General features: G+C 40.9%; 4 protein-coding genes across 6 annotated transcripts; 2 read left to right on the forward strand and 2 right to left on the reverse strand.

Moving 5' to 3' along the window:
• Positions 1–22: 22 nt before the first annotated feature.
• cyp4f3 (cytochrome P450, family 4, subfamily F, polypeptide 3) lies at positions 23–4,088 on the reverse strand. Of its 2 annotated transcripts, XM_026301637.1 has the most exons (13): positions 3,836–4,088; positions 3,363–3,507; positions 3,131–3,184; positions 2,864–2,991; positions 2,496–2,617; positions 2,277–2,423; positions 1,797–1,914; positions 1,647–1,713; positions 1,199–1,328; positions 903–1,036; positions 648–712; positions 483–565; positions 23–397 (listed from the first exon to the last, which is right to left on the reverse strand). In XM_026301637.1, exons 1-13 carry the CDS (start codon positions 4,037–4,039, stop codon positions 181–183), a joined length of 1,614 nt encoding a protein of 537 aa, XP_026157422.1. In that variant the 5' UTR covers positions 4,040–4,088; the 3' UTR covers positions 23–180. The 2 variants fall into 2 exon arrangements, with proteins under 2 accessions (XP_026157422.1, XP_026157423.1); XM_026301638.2 differs by lacking the exon at positions 483–565.
• On the forward strand, positions 3,973–8,070 carry LOC113127236 (insulin receptor substrate 2-B-like). Its single transcript, XM_026301636.2, has 6 exons — positions 3,973–4,216; positions 5,323–5,806; positions 6,040–6,289; positions 6,407–6,656; positions 6,742–7,318; positions 7,671–8,070. Exons 2-6 carry the CDS (start codon positions 5,337–5,339, stop codon positions 8,068–8,070), a joined length of 1,947 nt encoding a protein of 648 aa, XP_026157421.1. The 5' UTR covers positions 3,973–4,216; positions 5,323–5,336.
• A 331-nt stretch (positions 8,071–8,401) lies between these two features.
• LOC113127238 (C-X-C chemokine receptor type 2-like) lies at positions 8,402–10,466 on the reverse strand. Its single transcript, XM_026301639.2, has 2 exons — positions 10,367–10,466; positions 8,402–10,256 (listed from the first exon to the last, which is right to left on the reverse strand). Exon 2 carries the CDS (start codon positions 10,252–10,254, stop codon positions 9,193–9,195), a length of 1,062 nt encoding a protein of 353 aa, XP_026157424.1. The 5' UTR covers positions 10,255–10,256; positions 10,367–10,466; the 3' UTR covers positions 8,402–9,192.
• Positions 10,467–12,143: 1,677 nt separating this feature from the next.
• arpc2 (actin related protein 2/3 complex, subunit 2) lies at positions 12,144–21,095 on the forward strand. 2 transcript variants are annotated; one of them, XM_026301948.2, is made up of 10 exons: positions 12,144–12,356; positions 13,456–13,490; positions 14,153–14,265; positions 15,592–15,637; positions 15,719–15,905; positions 16,019–16,112; positions 16,579–16,705; positions 16,806–16,906; positions 20,146–20,246; positions 20,892–21,095. In XM_026301948.2, exons 1-10 carry the CDS (start codon positions 12,283–12,285, stop codon positions 20,911–20,913), a joined length of 900 nt encoding a protein of 299 aa, XP_026157733.1. In that variant the 5' UTR covers positions 12,144–12,282; the 3' UTR covers positions 20,914–21,095. The 2 variants fall into 2 exon arrangements, with proteins under 2 accessions (XP_026157733.1, XP_026157732.1); XM_026301947.1 differs by lacking the exons at positions 20,146–20,246; positions 20,892–21,095 and adding exons at positions 17,767–17,867; positions 18,513–18,978 and having other exon boundaries at positions 12,147–12,356.
• The last annotated feature ends 30 nt before the right edge of the window (positions 21,096–21,125 follow it).

A 21,125-nucleotide genomic window follows, 5' to 3' on the forward strand; every position in this document is an offset into this window, starting at 1 on the left:
GCTCTGAAGCCTGTCTGTATTTCATTCACTGTAAAGTTTATTTAACCCAAACTGAATACAGTACAAAGTAGTCAACAAGTCATTTCAATGGAACAATAACAAATGTTGCATCAGTAAACAGGATAGAGCTTCTGTGCTGTTACATTATGAAGCATGCAACCATGTCATTTTGTTGGATCATTAATCCTGCGGTTCCTCCAGTCTGGGCAAGTCCACAGGCTCCAGCTGCAGCCACAGACCTCCCTCAGCACGCAGGACGAGGAGGGGCAGACGGCGAACGCCTCCAGAGCTGGTCCCCATCTCAGGGTTCACCCCTGGGCTCAGACGAAACCTGAGGAGTGTCAACGCCACAACAACTCGCAGCTCTGCCAGGGCAAATTTCTGACCGATGCAGTTCCTGTGAACACACAAAGAAACATTTCCTTATGTAACATGTAAAAACCTTTGGTCTTTGTCTTAATTGTTTAATGTCGGCACTTTACCTGGGGCCTGAAGAAAACGGAATGAAGGCATGAGAAGCCCGTCCCATTATGTTATTTGGGTCAAAGCGCATGGGATTAAACTCCTACCAGAGAGCAGATCAGGCAGTTCATACAGGACAGGTTTATATGAAAGGACGAAGACAATGAGAGATTCTTTTGTTTTACCTGTGGGTTTGTCCAGACATCAGGGTTGTGGTGTGTTCCATAAATACTGACCAAACAGATGGTACCTGAGGAGGGTTTACAGGAATTAAAGTATTTTGAGAGGCGTTTACCTTCACTAAAGGTTATCAAAATCCACCCAACCATCAGGCATTTCACTTCCCAGTTTCAGCTGGTAGACTGTGAATCCCCCGTGAGCAGGAGCCAAGACATGACAAAACGTTTTAAACCTTGAACATCGATTTCAGAAACTCTCACCTTTTGGTACAGTGCAATCCCCTGGCAGTGCTATGTCCTTTGTGTATTTCCTTGTCACAGCCTGTACAGGAGAGTGGAGCCTAAGGCTTTCTCTGATGCACATAGTGGTGAACGGTAGATTGGACAGATCCTCCCTTTGGACAAAAATGTGTGAATGCACCCACATGAATATTCAGAGGTAAATAATCCTGAGATCCTGCATATAGACAAGTTTTCCACGTCATACAAAACATTTTTACTGAGGAAATTACTGTCAAACGTCCAGTCAGCTGGTGTGTGTGTGTGTGTATTCTGACCACTGTATTTCATGTCTGTCTCGGCCTTCCATCAGATCCATCACTTCCTGCCTGCATGTTTCCTGATAGTGCTGATGGCGTGCTAAATTATACAGTATCCAGCAAATCGCACTGGCTGTGGTGTCATGACCTGTGGAAGAAGGTAAGAGGGTTTAAGCTCAGTTTGAGGGCAATATTAATGACTTAGGACTATTTTGACTCATGAGGGAAGAAGCAACACAGGTTATGGTTGGTCACTGGTTTGGTATGACCAGTAGTAGCTTAAAGTAGTTCTTGTTTGCAAACTTTCTAAAGACATTGCTGTCAGTTTGTGCACTTACTAATGTCATGACTTTTCCTATTTGTGCTACACTATATTTTAGCATTTATCAGATTATTATCCTATAATTTCCTCTTGTGATTGCAGTGTTTAGTAAAGGTCACACAGGCGCACTTTAAGCTCTGTCACCTGCAAACATGAAGGTGTTGGCCTCAGCTTGGATCTCCTCATCCGTGAGGCCTTTTCCATCCTCATCCTGTGACACACACATGTACACACACTTTGTCACATAATGTTCATTGTTACATTCATTTCACTTTGTCTCTTCTTCTTTCCTACCTTTGACGTCAGTATGATGTCTGCAAAATCTTTCTTCCTCTGTGGTGTTGTGGTGAACTCAGACTTAATCTGTTGACTAATGAGGGTGCGGTGCTTCTGAATCACTTCTCTTGTGAAACTGCAAACATAAGTAAGATAGGTGTCTTACTATGTTGTAGCACAGAATGTAACATAGCTTATATATACAGTAGCACATAAGATTACTAATAGATATATTATGATAAAATCAAATATCTCTCTATATAATACAATATAATGTAGTAAATCACAATAAGAATGATAGAATATGATTTCTAAGTAAATAATCCAGCACATTATGATTTAATTGAATATAACACAGTGGGGTATAATTCAAAGTACTGCATAAGAAAAAAACACATAGTAAGCAATAGATATTAGAGTATCTATAACTATTTTGCAGTAAAATGTGTCATCTACGTTATTTGCGTGACACTGGTCACTCCTCTGAATGTACCATACCTATGTACAACACTTAGGGCCTTTTTGAATCGTTTTCCCTGATGTGTTCTCCAGTAAATCCAGTCCCAGTGGTGTAAAATCTTGTGGCGTCGGTCTATTATCAGGTCACTGAGCTCCACTATGGCTGACACGTACTCACTGCTAGACCTGAGGGGAAAACACTTTCAAAAAAAAGTACAACAGAGGTAGAATATATGTGTGTATAAAAAAAATCCTCACTCCTGACAGTTGCTGTTGTAGCTGAAAGCACATTTTAGTAAACTGTCCAGAGTCATCAGAGTGACATGGTCAAACATCTCTAGATTAGTCCTGCCTTCTGCCACCAGGCGGCGCCATTTATTCTGAATGACACAAACACAAAGAGAGATGGCTGTAATAATAACAGAATGATTTCAAATTGAAATTATACTTGTATATATTTGTAATATAACATTGACTATGACGTATCCCATCAAAGCAAACAAGGATGTAAAATATCTCAATATTGACCATGCAACAAAAAGTACATTACTATATATATATATATATATATATATGTAACATGTTACTTTTAATGTATGACAGGCTTCTGCATTTCTGTGTCTTACATGCATGATGTTAGCAGATGCATTGAACATGGTGACATAGGTCTTCAGAGCATCAAAGTGAAAAGCTGGATTCAGCAGCCGCCTCCTGCGAGACCACTCGTCCCCGTTGCTTATCAACAGGCTTTGTCCTGAGGGGTGACGGTAAACACTGTAACACTTCATACTTGCTCTGTGCTTGTCATCTTTAAACTTGAATGATCAGATTATCCTCAGGGGTTTTATTTAGTGATAGACCTACAGTAAACCCCTGTGAGCTGTTTGACTCACCAAGCCATGGGCGCAGATGGGCATAGATAAGATCATCTTTCACTGTGATGCTGGCTAGATCAAAGAAGAGAGTGAAGAGGAGAAAAGAACAAAAAGCATGGACTCTGGGAATTGTAGTTTTAATGTTGGGTTAGTTTCAATAATATTTCCGCTTGCATGAAAAAAAGCTAATTTGTTTGCAGGCACTATACAAAGATATTACATTTATTTAACTGCTAGTGTGTTACCCTACCAGGTGCCATCAGCAGAGATTTGATATAGTCAGGGTGGAAGACTCTGACCAGATGATAGAAAGGACCCAGGAACCAGCTGCAGGAGTGTTTATACGTCTGCACCAGATCATCCACCTGCATGAGTCCTTCCTCTGTGCTCTTCATCTGGGCCACAAACAAATATCGGTTTTAGTGCACTAAAATCAGAGTTTACGAACCTGGAATTTTACATTTTACAGAAAAATAAATAACAGAGTAAAGTGAGTATAATCTCATTTCTTTGGCTGAATTCTTACAATGTATTTCAGAGAAAAGAGGAAATTTCACAAAAATATTGTGCAACAGAATATTTCTGTTGCAAACTTCTCCTATTCTCCTTCTTATTCCTGATTTTCTTTTACTATATACCAACATCTAAAGGTCGTAAAGAAGACAAATGTCACCAAATTATGCCTATTACTGTGGTTTTCCAGTCTTGGTGTGTGTGTCCTACCTGACCCAGGTGACCTATCAGCCAAGAGTCTGCATGTGGCTTGCTGAAGCAGGACAGCTTATGTGTGTACCAGGCGTGACGCACCAGCAGCTTTACCATCCAAACTACAGCCACAGTGCAAAGACCTGTTCCAACCACAGACAGGATGTGACAGAGGGCTGCCCAGCTGAGGACCTGATGGAGGACACCCTGGAGGACAGACATTTTGGGACGGAGAGTAAGACAGAGTGAATCTTCTAAAGGTGCAGCCTCTTGTTGTTGTTGCAGAAACTAAAAATGCCCCACCTACTATTGCGATTGCATCAACAGGAACTGCTGCTGTATGAGAGAGAACACTTCCTCTTCCTCTGGCTGTCATTTCCCACACATTCACCTGACAAGGTAATAATTATTCAGCTGAAATGTACATCAAATATAAAACCATCAATAATACAGTGATTTCTCTGACTCTCTCCAGATTGTACTTCATAAAACCTCTCCAAAAAATATCTGTCATGGTTACTATTACTGTTACAGGTACCTCTACCGTGATTTGACATTGTTTGTGAATTATTGTCCCTATAAAATAATTGAGTGTTCAGACAGGTCACTGTACAGTTCAGTGATTCACCATAAATATGACAAATTACTGCAATAATCCTGCCACACCTGCAGTAAAATGCAGTCAAGGGACAAACCTACTGATCAGCAAATGTTTTAAGGCCAGATGTCAATTCTCTTTTTTGAATAAAGTTATGAACCTAACTTTATTCCAGGCAGAAAAACACAAAGACTGAAACTACAGCCAATGATGTAATTATTATTCAATATAACATTTTTCAAAACTCAAAATTTGTGGGTTAGCCAAGCATTTTTATTTTCTTTCAAAGAATTTCAATGAGGGGGTTGTGTTTCATGAAGTAATGGGATTTACGAGGAGAGCCTGAAGGCCGCAGTGATTGACGCACCTGAGCGAACATTTGAGGAAAAAGTCTGAAAATCAATGCGTGACTTTTTTGCAGGTAGCTTGAAACGAAAGGCAGGTGACACCGTGTATACCTGTGCGTTTGAGGTGAGACGTTATATAAGTTATTTGTCAGAGAATCGCGAGCTAACTAATTAGCCATTTTAGCTAAAGAGACTTTGCATTGAGGTTTTACACTCTGGTTTGGTTGAAACAACGTCACGTTTGTTTTTATGGTAACAATTCATTGATTACTTATATAATAAGTCTTGTTAAATAAATAAACCTGACCACTAAATTCTGTCCCACTGCGGATTAACCCACAATGCAACATCATTTTGTGCAAGGAAAGAGTGAAATGACTTTGTACTTTTTGAAATTAAAATATGTTGTATCCACACAATGTTATTTGAATGGTACAGAAAGCTGTTTCTGTGTGTGTGTGTGTGTGCGCGCGCGCGCCCACTAGTGTGAAAAGGTCCAAGGAGGTGTGTTGCTAAAGAATTGAATTTGTAAATCTTCAAACTCTCTGTGAACGTTGCAGGCTTTCAGCTTAAAATGGCAGAAGGATATGACAGCCAAAGAAGATCTCCACCTGCTTCCAGCTCACCTGTGTCATCTCCCTGCAGTAACTCCACACAAACATGGATACCAGCAGGATCTCCTCTGCAGCGTTCCTGGATGAGCGATTGTCAAACAGAGCAGGATTCTCTAGACCATCGTGCTGGGATGCAGTCCTGTGAGCTTTCCTCCCCCCATTTCTATGAGGAGCTCTTTTGCACCAGACAGACTTCTGTCCCTCTGGTATCTCTGGCCGGCACCCTCATGACCTCCACCGGGCCCCAGAGTGATGTGGTGAAACAGGGTTACCTGGGGAAGATGGAGCGGAACCACAGAAAGTATTTTGTCCTTAGAACAGGAAGTCACACCGGGCCGAGCCGGCTCGAGTGGTACAAGAACCAGGAGAAGTTTGCAGCGATGGAGAGGTCTGCTTCACCAGCGACGCTGTTTGGATCAAGCAAACGAGGGTAGGCAAACAAATGAAACAAGATATGACATTAATTTGATCAATTCTGATGTTTAATTTAATTTAACTCTACATCCTGAAAATATCCACTATTCTAACTAACTGACTGAGAAAACACTTGTTACATGCTTGGAGCTGTATTTTGAAACATTTTGTACAACACGAATTTGAGCAAGACCTGTCTGAAGAAACAGTCCAAAAAAAATAGAAACTGAGTTAATCCTTACTTCCTAGGGTGATTTACCTGGGGTCCTGTCTTGGTGTGGGCCAGACTGGCAGTTCCAGGAAAGGCTACACGGTGGTGTTGTATACCAAGGATCAGACCATGGTGCTGGTGTTGGAGGACCAGCAGGAACAAGGAGAGTGGTATCTGGCCCTCAGGACACTGATGGAGGAAGAGCGGAGGGATGAAGACCACAGTGAAGGGTTTGAAGATGAGGATGATGGTTATTGCACTTTGCCCCCTACTGCTTTCTTCAAAGAGGTGAGGTCAGGTTTTTTTCTGTCATATACTGTAGATATTAAAGTATGAAATTTGATTAAATTTTTCAGTCGAAAAATCGAGTACCAACTAAAGACCTCGCCATGACCTTTGTCTAAGGTTTGGCCAGTCACAGTGAAGCCCAGAGGCCTGGGCCGCTCCAAGTCTCTCGCAGGAGAGACCCGGCTCTGCCTCACAGCTACCTCACTCATCTTGGTCAGAGTGGGGGCATGCAGTGATTTGCCCTCAGTTACAATACCTTTGCTGAGTGTTCGCTGCTTTGGCCGGTTGGATGGCTTGTTCTTCTTGGAGCTCGGCAGGTCGGCACCAAACGGTCCTGGGGAGATCTGGATGGAAGCAAGAGACCAAGGTAATTAATAACAAAGACTGTGTTGATGTTAGGACTCCTTTATCATAGGACTGTGAGACTTACTTCTTATGGCTCTTCTGTACAGGAAACCCAGCAATTGCCCAGAATATTCATGAGGTGGTTCTGGAAACTATACGGGCTCTACGAGCTCTTCCTGACTTCAGTCGGTCCCCAACCTCCAGCTACAATCAGCATCAGGCGCTTCTGGCCTCAAAACGCAGCAGACCCAAGTACAGAGACAAACTGGTAAATGTGAGACCACTCAGCTCTCCCCTGGTGCTGCCTCCCAAGGACACTGAAGTCCAGGCTAGTCCAAAACGGTGTTGCCTAGAGCCCAGTAAACCAGACCAGACAGAACTTGGGTCTGTTCTGAGCTTCACTTCACATCTCACACCTGTCAGATCCCAGCAGGGCTTCGTGTCTGACAATGGCAACTACATGGAAATGCAGATGCAGCGCTGCAGTACTGCAGTCCACAGGGTGGATGGCTGGGAGCTGGGTGACGATGAGGAGGGCCTGGAGTACATGATGATGTCCCCTCAGGTCAGCCACACTTCATCCATCTTGCCTCAGGATGACTATGTGACCATGGTGAGCCCACATAAACTCAGCTGGCCGGCTCACTCTTCCCCTTCCTCTTCCTTTCAGACATCATTCAACAGGTCAGTTTAACTTGAGGGAAAAATCGCTGTCATTTGTTACATTTACTGTAGTTTTCCCAGAGTTTTATTGTGGTAAAACAAAAACAAATCCTAAAATAAATCTGTGTTAAATTGTAAGATGATGCTTACTGTTATCAATAACACATATGAGACTTTAGTAGGTGCCTTTGTAACTCTGAATACTGGAGTTGCTGCATGTCTGTATTGCATTATTAGATAAAATGATGCAATATTGGAACAGAAAAGGTTGAGTCCACATGTTAAATAAAATGTGTATCTTGGCTGCTACTTGTCTATTTGTTTGACTAATATTTGTGAAATCCTTTTTTTTTTTTTTTCCCTTCATTTTTAGCTTGACCTCTGATAGCTACTCTCCTCTGCACCCATCACATCATCAGCCCAGTGAGCACAGCCTGACAACCTCAGTGCTTCAGTCAGAAACAGAAAATGGCCTGTCACAGATGAGTGTCAGCTGCTCCACGCGATTACAGGATGATACAAGGCAGCAGCAGAAATCAGTTTGGCACAGACGACACCAGGCACAGGGCAGCGCCACGACTCCCCCCTTGGACAGCACTGATGTCTCAGACCTGATGGCTCCATTTGACAGACTTGGATTAGGCAGCACTAGGCAAGGCCAGGCTAGTCCAAACTCTGATGCAGACTGCTCCAGCAGACCCCAGGCTGCACCAGACAAATCTGTCAGAAGATGCCTGCTGTCATCATGTCTGCCTTCTTGCCTGCAAGGTTAGGCCAGGTCCTGTGTGTTGGATTACATCTCAGTAATCTGAACAGAAGCTGTTGGTTTTTTTTGTTTGTTTGTTTTTTGTTTTTGGTCCAACAGATGACTTTGTGTTCACTAGCCACAAAGTGTAAAACTTGATGCTTATGAAGGAATAATTGATTTAATTTCAGTTTGATTGTTGGTGGTATTTGTTGCACTTAATCACACTTGCATGTTGCACAGTTGTGCGACAGTTAAAGAAATATAACTACACCATAGGACCGAGAAAAATAAAGAAGTTAAATTTGTTGATAATCTCATTAGTTGTGTGTAATGCTATAGTAAAGTGTATTTTTATGTCCAATAACAATACTCAAGGCAAATTTATTTGTATAGCACATTTCATACACAAAGACAATTCAAAGTGCTGCAAGTAATACAAGAAAACATCACCAGAGAAACAGCATAAAAACAAAGTGCATTTAAATGAATACATGAAAACATAAAAAATACAGATGGACATTTGGAAAGTTTGAAATTATAGACAACTCTGTATTGTTGATTTTACATGGGCTATAAATTAAAACCCTATCTAAAGTGGCATATTAGTTAAAAGCAGTGGCAGTGTCACGTCACAGACAGTAGACAGCACAAAGATTTGAACACTTCCATTTTAGGTACCATTTAATAGAAAAACAGGAAATTCCTTTTTATGTTCCTTAGGGAGGTTACAGGCTCATCTGGGTCATAATAATATTCTCAGGGTGAAGAGTGGGATTATATCTTAAATGCATTGGTTGAATCACCAAAAGCCTCATACAGCACAGCATGACACAATAAGAAACATGAATACAATCAGAATCAATTCCATAGGTGGCAGCACCGTACCACATAATCCCATAACATGCTGAACTTTTCCATATTAGGCAGTCAAAGATTTTTAGACACCAGAGGGAAATGAGTTCTGTTTTTGGCTGAAAGGATAAATAGACCGATACTACAATAAATCATCTTTTTGTAAACATGAAGGGAGACTTGAGAGCATGAGAGGATCAGAACATTTTCAAATTTAGGGATTCAGCATTCTTTCTGGATGTGAAAGCCTTGATAAATATGAAGGTGTACTATATATAAAAAGTTCACCAAGGTCTCAGAGAACAGCTGTGTGTCCTTCAGATGTCTGAGATGTTGACCTGCTGAACTTTGACATTGACATTCTCTCTTGTCTGAGTCTCCTCTGAAAAAGCAGCATCATTTTTTTCTTGAACTTCTCTCCCACAAATGCGTACAGGACAGGGTTGATGCAGCTGTGGAGCAGTGCCAGAGAGCTGGTTGCTTCCAAAGCTAAGTTCACTGACTTCCTCACAGCACAGTTAAACGATATCATGTGAGCCCTCATGAGAGTGTCTATCATCATGGTTATGTGATACGGTGTCCAGCACAGAAGAAATGCAATTACAACAGCTATAATTACCCTCATGGCTCGGTGCTTCTGGAAACCACGGGTGTGCAGCAGCCTTGCGATGGTGATGCTGTAGCACATTATCATCACACCCAGAGGGAGAAAAAAGCCCAAAATATGGCGGATTCCACGAGTGGCAAGTCTCCATGAGTTTGCACTGCCCATCTCAAACCTCTCACTGCAAATCATCCTGTCATGGCTGACCTTTAACGTGTCGTTGTAAAGTGCAGGCAGAGCGAGGGCCCAACCTAGGGCCCATACTGCTGCACACAGGAACCTGCTACACATCCTCTGGCGATTTTTCAGACTCTCCCTCGCGTGCACAATCACAAGATAACGATCCATGCTAATACAGGCCAGAAAGATGATGCTGGTGAAGAAGTTTGCTTCGAAAATTAGACTAAGAAGTTTGCACATGAAATCCCCAAAGATCCATCCTTGATGCACTGCTACAGCCCAGAATGGGACAGTGAAGGCTATCAGACCATCTGCTATTGTCAGATGAAACAAGTACACATCAGATGGAGTCAGGACCTGTCTGCTGCTGGCGATCACCCAACCTACTAACAGGTTTCCTGGAATTGCCAGTAAAAAGATAACTATGTCGATGAGACACAGGATCACATCTGCAGGAGGTCCCAGTGGTTTCAGCTCACATGAAAGTGTATTCTGATCCACAATGTACTGTGTGTCATTGTCCTGGAAGGTATCATTGTCAAATAAACCTTGGAAGTTGTAGAACACTGACATGACTATGGAAAGAAAACAGATGGATGTTACCACACTTATCACAGCAGGACAAATCCCTGGTTCCGCTTCTGCCAAGAGGATTCAGGTCTGCACATATAGTCCAAACACGTACCTTCTGGCCAGGTCTAACCGTAGCTTTCACAGACAACAGCTTGCCGCTCAAATAAGCTGAGGAAGAGCACCGTTTTAAGAGCGATACAATGTGGGTATTTTGGTGAAGAATTGACCCAATATCCTGTTACCTTACTGGTGTGTCGTCAAATGTTTTGGATGTGCTTGTGAGGTTAACTCCTGTAAATTTTATCTCATGGTTTGCCAAACAAGCGTTTGTTCCTTTTTTACTTGACTTTGAACAAATACAAATAAGAACATTCTGAAAGGTTTTACCAGGTTGCAAAGGAGCAACATTGTTGATGTTTGTAGATTGTTTCTACATAGATAATGTAGGTATTTTACTCTACAAATCTTTTGTTTTGTTTTTGCCACAGCAGATTTTCTAACAGCTGAAAGTTAGAATAGACTTGTAAAGGTGATATAAATAATACAATTACATTCCAAGGTTTGTGTTTTGAGGGGCAATAAATTATAAAAAATATTGAGAAAAAACAAACTCCTGAATCTAAAGTCTCAGCTTAGCCATCACAGCACAGTAAATAGATTTTTATTCACAACAGAGCTCCATATCTTTGAAAAAAAAAGAACATATTCTTTATAGCCTTTATTCTTTTGGAAAAGGTAACTTGGGCTAACACAGGGTTACCACATGTGATGTGATCCAGTTAGGTGAAGTCTCTGCGTAATCAGGGGTGTGTGGTAAGGTGTTTCTCATGTCAGACTGTCAGGTTGTGACACTTTCTGGAAGTGAAATAAAATGTCCCCCAATCTGTGTTGCAACAATCCACCTGATTTTTTTCCCTATATTGTCTCTCTTGTGACATATTTTCTTACATATTTTGTTTTTACTGAGTTTCCTTATTTATCTCTATAGTTAGTGTAGTTCAGCAGCTACAGCTAGTTTAATATGAGTTTGATCATCAACAGTCTGTCCTTCTCTTCGTTCTGCACTAACAGTCAGTGTGTATCCAGACACAAACATGTCTTCTGCTGCCGCCCTCTTTGTCTTAATAAATCACTTCTTTAAGGTTCTCACTGGTAAAACCCACAATGATTAGCATAGCATTGTGTTGCGTCACTGCCATTGTCTATCACATATCTGTAAGATAATGAGACATGAAGGTTCCAGCACTCAATAGCGATGGTATTGTCCTGTTGTCAGCCTCTATCAGAGAGCATTACAGTCCCCTAACAAGAATGGCCTGTTTTCAGTTCCTAGTTACTTTGGCAAACAGCCCACTGTTTTAGTCTTGTAGTCAACAGTGTCACATGGGGACACCAACTTCACACTTCAGTGAACAAATACTCAGATGACAAAAACAACCTGGATTTATTTCTTAAATTACACAGTTCCTCAAACAACCATACAGTGGCTTCAGAAAATATTCAGAACCATTCACTTTTTTTACATTTTACAGTTTACATTTTTTTCAAATTGTAAAAAAAATGTATTTTCTTTTTTATTGGTTAACATCACACAGGTTCTAGTTCAGTCTTGCTGGTTTCCAGGTTACAGGGCTACTAATGTGTTTTGCAGATTTCATACTTGAAAATATTTTGTGTTAAGAATTTGAAAACTGTAATAATATATGTATATAATTGAATATTGCAATTACACTTATGAATTATTTTATTACTGCTCATTAAAAGAAAATGTTTGACTTTACTGCTTCCTGTCTGTTGTGGCTGACAGACAGGTTAAGAAATAATGCAAATCAATGTATTCCACTTCACAGGCATGAATTTGTTACAGGCAATATCGCGGGCATGCTAAGCTTGTGGGGGTCCTCAGACCAACAATCGCGGAAGTGACAGGCGGAAGGAGCCTCGGCGGAAGGATATTTTGCAGAATTTGACACAAAGAGGTTAATTCCACCAAATTCCCCCTTTTCCTCGACACCGGCGCCCGCTGCGATGATTCTGTTAGAAATCAACAACCGTATTATAGAGGAGACGCTGGCGTTGAAGTTCGACGGCGCATCCAACGGGTGAGAAACCATTGTCGCACCTGGCTAGCATTGCTAACGCCAGCTAGCTTCCCCTTTGGCCTTTTACCGAGATAAACGACTGCATTCATTGATGCAGCAGGGATTTTAGCAGCAGCTGAAAAACGGTTACAGCTTTGCACAGGCTGACAATAAATCTTTTGTGCGTGAAAACACATGCATGTACAGTGAGTCGACTTCTCCTGGTCTGACGTGACACGTTAGCCGGAGCCGGGGTGTGTCTGCTCGGTTCGGTTTGGGTTGTGCCCGCACCGGCACATGTGTAGGAGTGACCCACCGAACCTTTTGTTTTGTTTATTTTAATTCTCCGCCTAACAAATGCTCAGAAAAACAATTTCAAACGTTTTAAAAAGTACCGTATTTTCCAGAATATAAGTCGCACTGAAATAATAGTCGCTTAAGGCAAACACGGCCTTGTTAAACAGAAAAACACATGTATACGTCTAATTATACTAATTATCGTCTAAATTAACTTATAAAGAGTTGTAAATTAACACATATAAGTCGCTTCTCTGTAAAAGGCGCACTACAAGCCAGAGAAGTAAAACAAAGTGCGAGTTTTGGTCCAGAAAATACGGTATCTAGCAGACAGCAATATTGTTGTTTGTATCTTATTTTTTCTGTTTTTCATAATTAATAGAGGCATATTAATCGTTAATTCATGTCTCGACTAGCTGCTTTTATAATAACAAGGGGCTTAAATCAGAATCCAAGCTTCATACGGCACCACAGAAGCAGCTGGAGGCTACTCGTTAGTTAACCCTGTCTCCAGATTCCGCATTCCTGTGGTGAAGCCGAGTCAAGTCCGTGCACAGCCAGTGTGCAGCGTGCGCAGCTTGGACAGGCTTGGCATCATCCGACTTTAAAAAGTGTTCAGTTATTACTGTACATCCCCAAAATAATCCAGCTGCTTTTAAAACTGACCATATTGTCAAGGTGATTGATTGAATAGGTTGATGTGCACATTGTACACACACTAAGCTGCACAATAATTATTGGAATTAAATGTGAATTGTGGATGTAACGCATTGACTGCTTTCTCTGTGCAACAATCATTTCCTAATTTTACTTTTCCTTGTAGAACCAAACCAGAAGCTGTTGATGTGACATTTGCAGGTGAGATCTGCAGCTAGTTTAACTCCTTGCTGTGTACTTTTGTACCACACAGGTACATTGCGGTGTGGTTGCTGATATTGCTTTAGAAAATATTTAGAAATATGTTATCTAACCAGCTGTGCCCAGTGCTGTTTAGAACCAAATGACTTAAATCCAAATCATGCCATGCAGTAGTTTAAATATGTTTGAAAGCCCAGTAGTTCTGCAAACAGAAATGCCTTGCCTGGATGGTGGTATGCATTTTCATAGAATGGATTATAGGATTTGTGATAGTGTTAAGTGTTTGAAGAGGCTGTGAAAAGAGCAACCTCATACTGTTCATGACAAAATGTGTTGACAATTAAAATTAGTGTCACTCAGTTTCCTGTGTACACAGTAATAACTTAGTTTTCTCTGAGCACCATGAATATTAGGAAGTTTTAAAACTGTACTGTACAAACTTGGTGCTGCTGCTGTCATCATTTCTCTTACAGACATGCATTCTATGCAGTCAGCCCTGTCAGCAATCACTACAAGAAAGCAAATGTTACATCTCCCATGAGAAATTGATAATAAATAAATATAAATAAATAAACTAATGTCAAGCTGCCAGAGGTAAAGCATTAAGAGCTTCTAGTCATAAACCACCTGCAGGCTTTAATAATGTTGATTCTGTGCTGCAGATTTTGATGGTGTCTTGTACCACATCTCAAATCCCAATGGGGACAAGACTAAAGTGATGGTCAGCATCTCCTTGAAGTTCTATAAGGAGCTGCAGGAGCATGGAGCTGACGAGGTATGGCCCGCACTCACAAAAATCCAACTGGAGCAGTGTAAACACAGAGAGCCTGCAAACTGTTTCTGTGTTCGTTTCTAGACAGATATGGGGCCTCACCAACTGTCAGTTCTGGTTGATTTCCAATTTAAATAAACATTTTCACATACTGCATATTCTCAAAACCTCTAAAGTAATAACCCAAGGTGTTTGTAGGTGATCTGTTTAAGTCTGCACTCATCCTTCAAACATGCACTGCTGCAACAATAAAAACACAGTCACCCATATACTAAGACAAGAATGCATTAATGTTGGTTTCTGTCTGGTGTTGATGTCAGTTTGTGATAAGTATGAAAAAGCAGAATGAGGTCATAATTGCTACCCCCAACACACACACACACGCACACACACACACACCTACCTACCTACCTCCCTCCCTCTAGAACAACAGCTCTGTTGCCATGTAAGGAAGAAAACAGCTGCTGAGCTTCAGTTAGAAACAGGAAGTGAGTTAGTGTGACTCACCCCAGGCGAGGAAGTGCTGACTGCGAGCAAGCGCTGTGTTTGAACGTCCAGCAGCATCCCTCGTTTTTTCCAAATATTCAAGAGCAGAGGGATTACTGAATGGTTCAACAGTGTGACATTCACTTATTCTGTCTGCAAAAAGTCTTGGTGCATGTGACTGGGTGCTCCTTTGTCAAAGGGGCCTGTTTGTTCTTACACATTTCTTTTCTTGATTGACTATGCGTTACTGAAATAGTGTTTGAATTGAAATGAGGAAGAAAGGAGTGAAACATTTCTGTGGTACATTGTCACCATGCCTGAGTTTGATTTGTATGTTCCTGTGAAATGCTCATTCCCAAATGACAGGGTTCCATCAAAGAAAAGGCACACACCTCCTTCCTGCTGTATTAACAATGTTGTTCAGCTATATTTTTCTGCCTGTCATTGGGGTTGATATTGCTGCTTTTTTTTCCTCTTTGCTTAAACCACCTGTTTAGTCTCAGAGGATTCCCACAGACTGTGGAAATCACTAAAATGCTAATCATTTTGAAAATCAAAGGATGGCTTTAATGGGTTTTAGCACCTAATTTTCAATCTCTTTAACTCTTAGGATCTTTTCTCCTTTATCATATCAAAGTAGCAGCATGACAGCCTCATTAAAAACCTCATCCTGCAAATATGAAAGCTTTTGTAGCGTTATTTTGTATGAATTATATTTTGATTTTATTTTTAGGTTCATATTATTTTGCCAATGTGTCAGTATGTTTTTGTGGCATGTTTCTTGTAAAAGCTTAATTTTAGAGATGTGTGATATACTTTAAAGAGTCCGTTTTTTTGTTTCAGCTGCTTAAGAGGGTTTATGGAAATTTCCTGGTCTCGCCAGAGTCTGGTAAGTTCCCAAAAAGTTACTGGTCAGTGTGATACAGTATAGAACACCTTAAGAAACCGATTCTGACTGGTTTCCTCTCAGGCTACAACGTGTCCCTCCTCTACGACCTGGATGCGCTACCAGCCAACAAAGATGAGGTTGTCCACCAGGCGGGGATACTCAAGAGAAACTGCTTTGCCTCAGTGTTTGAAAAGTACTTCAAGTTCCAGGAGGAGGGCAAAGAGGGCGAGAAGAGGGCCGTCGTTCACTACAGGGACGACGAGTCAATGTACGTGGGGGGGGAAACTGAGAAGTCATACATATGTTTGGTCTTTATCCTGTGTTTGTGCAAACTACTGTTTGTCTGAAAGTCTTAAAACTGCTGTTTCCTCTTCTGCTCAGGTATTTGGAGGCTAAGAAAGACAGAGTGACCGTGGTGTTCAGTACAGTGTTCAAAGACGACGATGATGTCATCATCGGCAAAGTCTTCATGCAGGTGAGCGATGCCACATGTTCAATAAACTCAGTCACTGTGTTTGTATACCAAAGACCACTGCTGTTCCATGTGACATACTAATTGCACACTGTACCATGTACTATGTAAACATTGGTATGCTATATTGTGTAAATGCTTCAGAATTTCAAATCTGCGATGTCAGGAACTTCTCGCAAAAAAATACCAGTGTCAACAAGGGAGTGATAAAATGACTGCCAGTCATAATAAAATAAAACCCAGTATTTTTTTATTTCTGCAAAGTAAAAACAAGTATACATAGTTAAATAATTTTGGCTCACTTGTATACAAACCACTACCAAAGTCTCTTTTCTTAGTTTGGAGTTTGTTATTCTTAGTTGCTCTTTACATTTGTTTTTTTTTTTTTTTTTTTTACTAAATTTTAAAATAATTCTAGAAAAGAAAACATCTAAAACTGTCATTGTTCATGTACATTTCCTGTGTGTAGGAGTTCAAAGAGGGCCGGCGAGCCAGCCACACAGCCCCCCAGGTGCTGTTCAGCCACAGGGAGCCTCCCCTGGAGCTGAAGGACACAGACGCTGCTGTTGGGGACAACATTGGTTACATCACCTTTGGTCAGCACCCAACGATACCAGATCTTTATACCGGTGTATTAATTACACACTGAATGTAACAACTTTCTAATGATGTGTATGATCTGTTGGCCGTTTTCAGTCCTCTTCCCACGTCACACCAATGCCAATGCCAGAGACAACACCATCAACCTCATCCACACCTTCAGGGACTATCTGCACTACCACATAAAGTGCTCCAAGGTGGGTTCAGCTGAGCTAGTATCTGACTTTTTTATTCTGTCTTTTTTTATGTTGTATAAGGTCAGAGCAGAGTTCAGAAAAGTGAAGATCAGTCATAAGATAAAACAGCCTTACAGAAACCGTCTGCTAAAACTTTTAAGTGTGGTTCATCAGTGTCCAAATATAAAGCAGTCCTCTGGACTTCATATTTCATAACTTTATTTATTAGGTTTGAACAACTTTTTAAACTTGAGTCTAAGCTCTCCAAAGCTGATTATGAAGGTCCACCACAGCTAAATGAATATAGAGGAGGCCCCTGCTGAAAACTGAATGTTTTAGTTACAGAGCACCAAAAATCATGAAGACCTCCTCAGCAATTGTACATTTCACCCTCTGTTTCCGTGTCTTTTACAGTCCTTTCCCACAAGAGAACATCCAGTGATGGCTTACTCTGGTGCCCTTAGTGTACTGGGTTTTTAGGGCAGTTTGTGGGACTTTGTTTACACAGGACTCATAAAAAAATGAGACGAATGGCTCCAGAGATAGATTCTTCTTGACTGTAAACCCTATTTAAAACTTCTTTTGGATGACTTACATGTCATAGGTATTTGTGTTGTTTCTTAAGTGCCTGGTGCTCAGACTGCAGGTAATGGAATTGACTCTTGTATGTTTTTGCCTCAGACAGCATGGAGACAGTGTGGGTGACACTGTAGATGGATTTATAGACAGGAGTGGGTGGGTTACACTTTGAGCTGTGAGAATATAATGTGATTACTATTGTCCTTACCTCTGCCACACAATGTGTTTAAGACACTGCCTGAGTTCTGTTGTCCTGCACTATGAATGCCTGATCTAATGCAGTGTCAACATCTCTTCCACAGGCCTACATTCACACACGTATGAGGGCCAAGACGTCAGACTTCCTCAAGGTGCTGAACCGCGCTCGGCCTGATGCTGAGAAGAAGGAGATGAAGACCATCTCGTAAGTTCATGAACTTTGCTGCAGGTCTTTTTGGAAGTAAAATACAACCAAAGCTCATTTCTTGTGTCTATTGACTCCAGCCTGCAGTGTTCAGTCTTTGTGTGGCTGTTTGGCTCCACTGTTTTGTTTTTTGTAGTGTTTGAAGGGAGTCAGGGCAGCAGTTTTACAGCTCTGAACTTCACCAAAACCTCCAAACAGCCACAAATAAACAGCTTTTAGCTCTTTTATTGTTAATTGTCTTAGAACATAGTGTCTTTGTTCTGTGATTAAAGTGTGAGTGCAATAAGAAGGCACCTCCTATCAGTCATCTTTATTAGTTTCGATAAAAATAAAATACCACATAAATCAGCTAACAGATTATTAGGAAAGTAGAACTGAAATCGAAGTGTCAATCACATTATTGTTTGATTGACAAAGGTATGAGACATATTGCACTTACCAATCCAATTAACAGTTTCCATTTCATATGGGCAGTTAAAAGGATTTTTTTAAGCAACCAAACAAGAAAGGATGTTTATATTTCCAGGCTTCATGGTTATGGTTTTTGAATTTTTAGAGGTGTGCCTACTTGCTTTCTTGCCAAGAGTCTGACAAGTGAGGAAGCAGGAATGGTGTGGCGTCATGCCTTTGTTCTTTACTTTTCAGTGGAAAAACGTTCTCACGCTGAGGCCCACCCCGACCAGAGAAATCCAAACCCCGTGGAAAAACCAGACTGAGACTCAGTGCCACATTGGACAGGACTCCAGGACTCCTCTAAATGCCCCCGCCCAGCCCCCAGCAACATGTCCAGTGTTTGTTTTTTTAAATGAATCATATTGTTGGCTCTACTTAGAGGAATCCCAGGCTCAAGATAAAAGGAAAAAAGGGCATTCCTTGCTTTGCATAATTAAAGAGAATTATTAGTCCTATATAAATATATATATATGAAAAAATGACATTTTTGATACGATATCTTTTACTCCATTTGGTACTCTTGCTTCCCCCTCAACTCTCACCATGCAATATCCATGTACTGGATGATTTCAGTTCTCCCTCCTTCCCTCTTTGTGCTTTTATGTCATCTGTACTATTGTCGTTCAAAAAAATAAAAGACATCACTCTTACAAAAACACATTTCTGAATGTTGTGTGTAACTAGGAACCACTTGTGTTTTTTGTGAGTCCACAAAATATTTTGTTATTAATGCACTTCTTGTAAAATCTTTTGACTTTGCATTGAACTGGAAACTGGGTTTGTTGAAAAAGGGCGACTTCACAAAAAAGGCTGAATAAACTTCCTTGTTAGAAATGCAGAACAGCATATCTCCAATGCTTCGGTTGTTCCTTTTTTTATGGTGTAGAGGATTAGAGCAGAGTTTAGATAGATCAGTCATACGATGTTCTCTAAAAATAGCCTTACAGGATCCTCTTACTTAACTTGTATTAATTGTGGTTGATCATTATCACGTCTAAACAACTTGTCTTTATTCCTGGTCCAGGAACCTCTTCCAACTGTCTTCCTAGCGTCTTCACAACAGGGACAAACCAACTTATTTTCTGATTTGAAATGGGCCTTTTTAGATAATTTGATGTAATCAGTTGATTTTTGGGATTCATCATGTTTTATAACTTCATTTATTAGATTTTACCAGATTGTTTATATTTATGAGCTCATGGCTGAGCTCTCCAAAGCTGATTATGAAGGTCCACCACAGCTAAATGAATATAGAGGAGGCCCCTGCTGAAAACTGAATGTTTTAGTTATAGAGCACCAAAAATCATGAAGACCTCCTCAGCAATTGTACATTTCACCCTCTGTTTCCGTGTCTTTTACAGTCCTTTCCCACAAGAGAACATCCAGTGATGGCTTACTCTGGTGCCCTTAGTGTACTGGGTTTTTAGGGCAGTTTGTGGGACTTTGTTTACACAGGACTCATAAAATGGGACGAATGGCTCCAGAGATAGATTCTTCTTGACTGTAAACCCTATTTAAAACTTCTTTTGGATGACTTACATGTCATAGGTATTTGTGTTGTTTCTTAAGTGCCTGGTGCTCAGACTGCAGGTAATGGAATTGACTCTTGTATGTTTTTGCCTCAGACAGCATGGAGACAGTGTGGGTGACACTGTAGATGGATTTATAGACAGGAGTGGGTGGGTTACACTTTGAGCTGTGAGAATATAATGTGATTACTATTGTCCTTACCTCTGCCACACAATGTGTTTAAGACACTGCCTGAGTTCTGTTGTCCTGCACTATGAATGCCTGATCTAATGCAGTGTCAACATCTCTTCCACAGGCCTACATTCACACACGTATGAGGGCCAAGACGTCAGACTTCCTCAAGGTGCTGAACCGCGCTCGGCCCGATGCTGAGAAGAAGGAGATGAAGACCATCTCGTAAGTTCATGAACTTTGCTGCAGGTCTTTTTGGAAGTAAAATACAACCAAAGCTCATTTCTTGTGTCTATTGACTCCAGCCTGCAGTGTTCAGTCTTTGTGTGGCTGTTTGGCTCCACTGTTTTGTTTTTTGTAGTGTTTGAAGGGAGTCAGGGCAGCAGTTTTACAGCTCTGAACTTCACCAAAACCTCCAAACAGCCACAAATAAACAGCTTTTAGCTCTTTTATTGTTAATTGTCTTAGAACATAGTGTCTTTGTTCTGTGGTTAAAGTGTGAGTGCAATAAGAAGGCACCTCCTATCAGTCATCTTTATTAGTTTCGATAAAAATAAAATACCACATAAATCAGCTAACAGATTATTAGGAAAGTAGAACTGAAATCGAAGTGTCAATCACATTATTGTTTGATTGACAAAGGTATGAGACATATTGCACTTACCAATCCAATTAACAGTTTCCATTTCATATGGGCAGTTAAAAGGATTTTTTTAAGCAACCAAACAAGAAAGGATGTTTATATTTCCAGGCTTCATGGTTATGGTTTTTGAATTTTTAGAGGTGTGCCTACTTGCTTTCTTGCCAAGAGTCTGACAAGTGAGGAAGCAGGAATGGTGTGGCGTCATGCCTTTGTTCTTTACTTTTCAGTGGAAAAACGTTCTCACGCTGAGGCCCACCCCGACCAGAGAAATCCAAACCCCGTGGAAAAACCAGACTGAGACTCAGTGCCACATTGGACAGGACTCCAGGACTCCTCTAAATGCCCCCGCCCAGCCCCCAGCAACATGTCCAGTGTTTGTTTTTTTAAATGAATCATATTGTTGGCTCTACTTAGAGGAATCCCAGGCTCAAGATAAAAGGAAAAAAGGGCATTCCTTGCTT

The sequence above is a fragment of the Mastacembelus armatus genome, chromosome 2 (assembly GCF_900324485.2).
Source record: "Mastacembelus armatus chromosome 2, fMasArm1.2, whole genome shotgun sequence".
Classification (NCBI taxonomy): domain Eukaryota; kingdom Metazoa; phylum Chordata; class Actinopteri; order Synbranchiformes; family Mastacembelidae; genus Mastacembelus; species Mastacembelus armatus.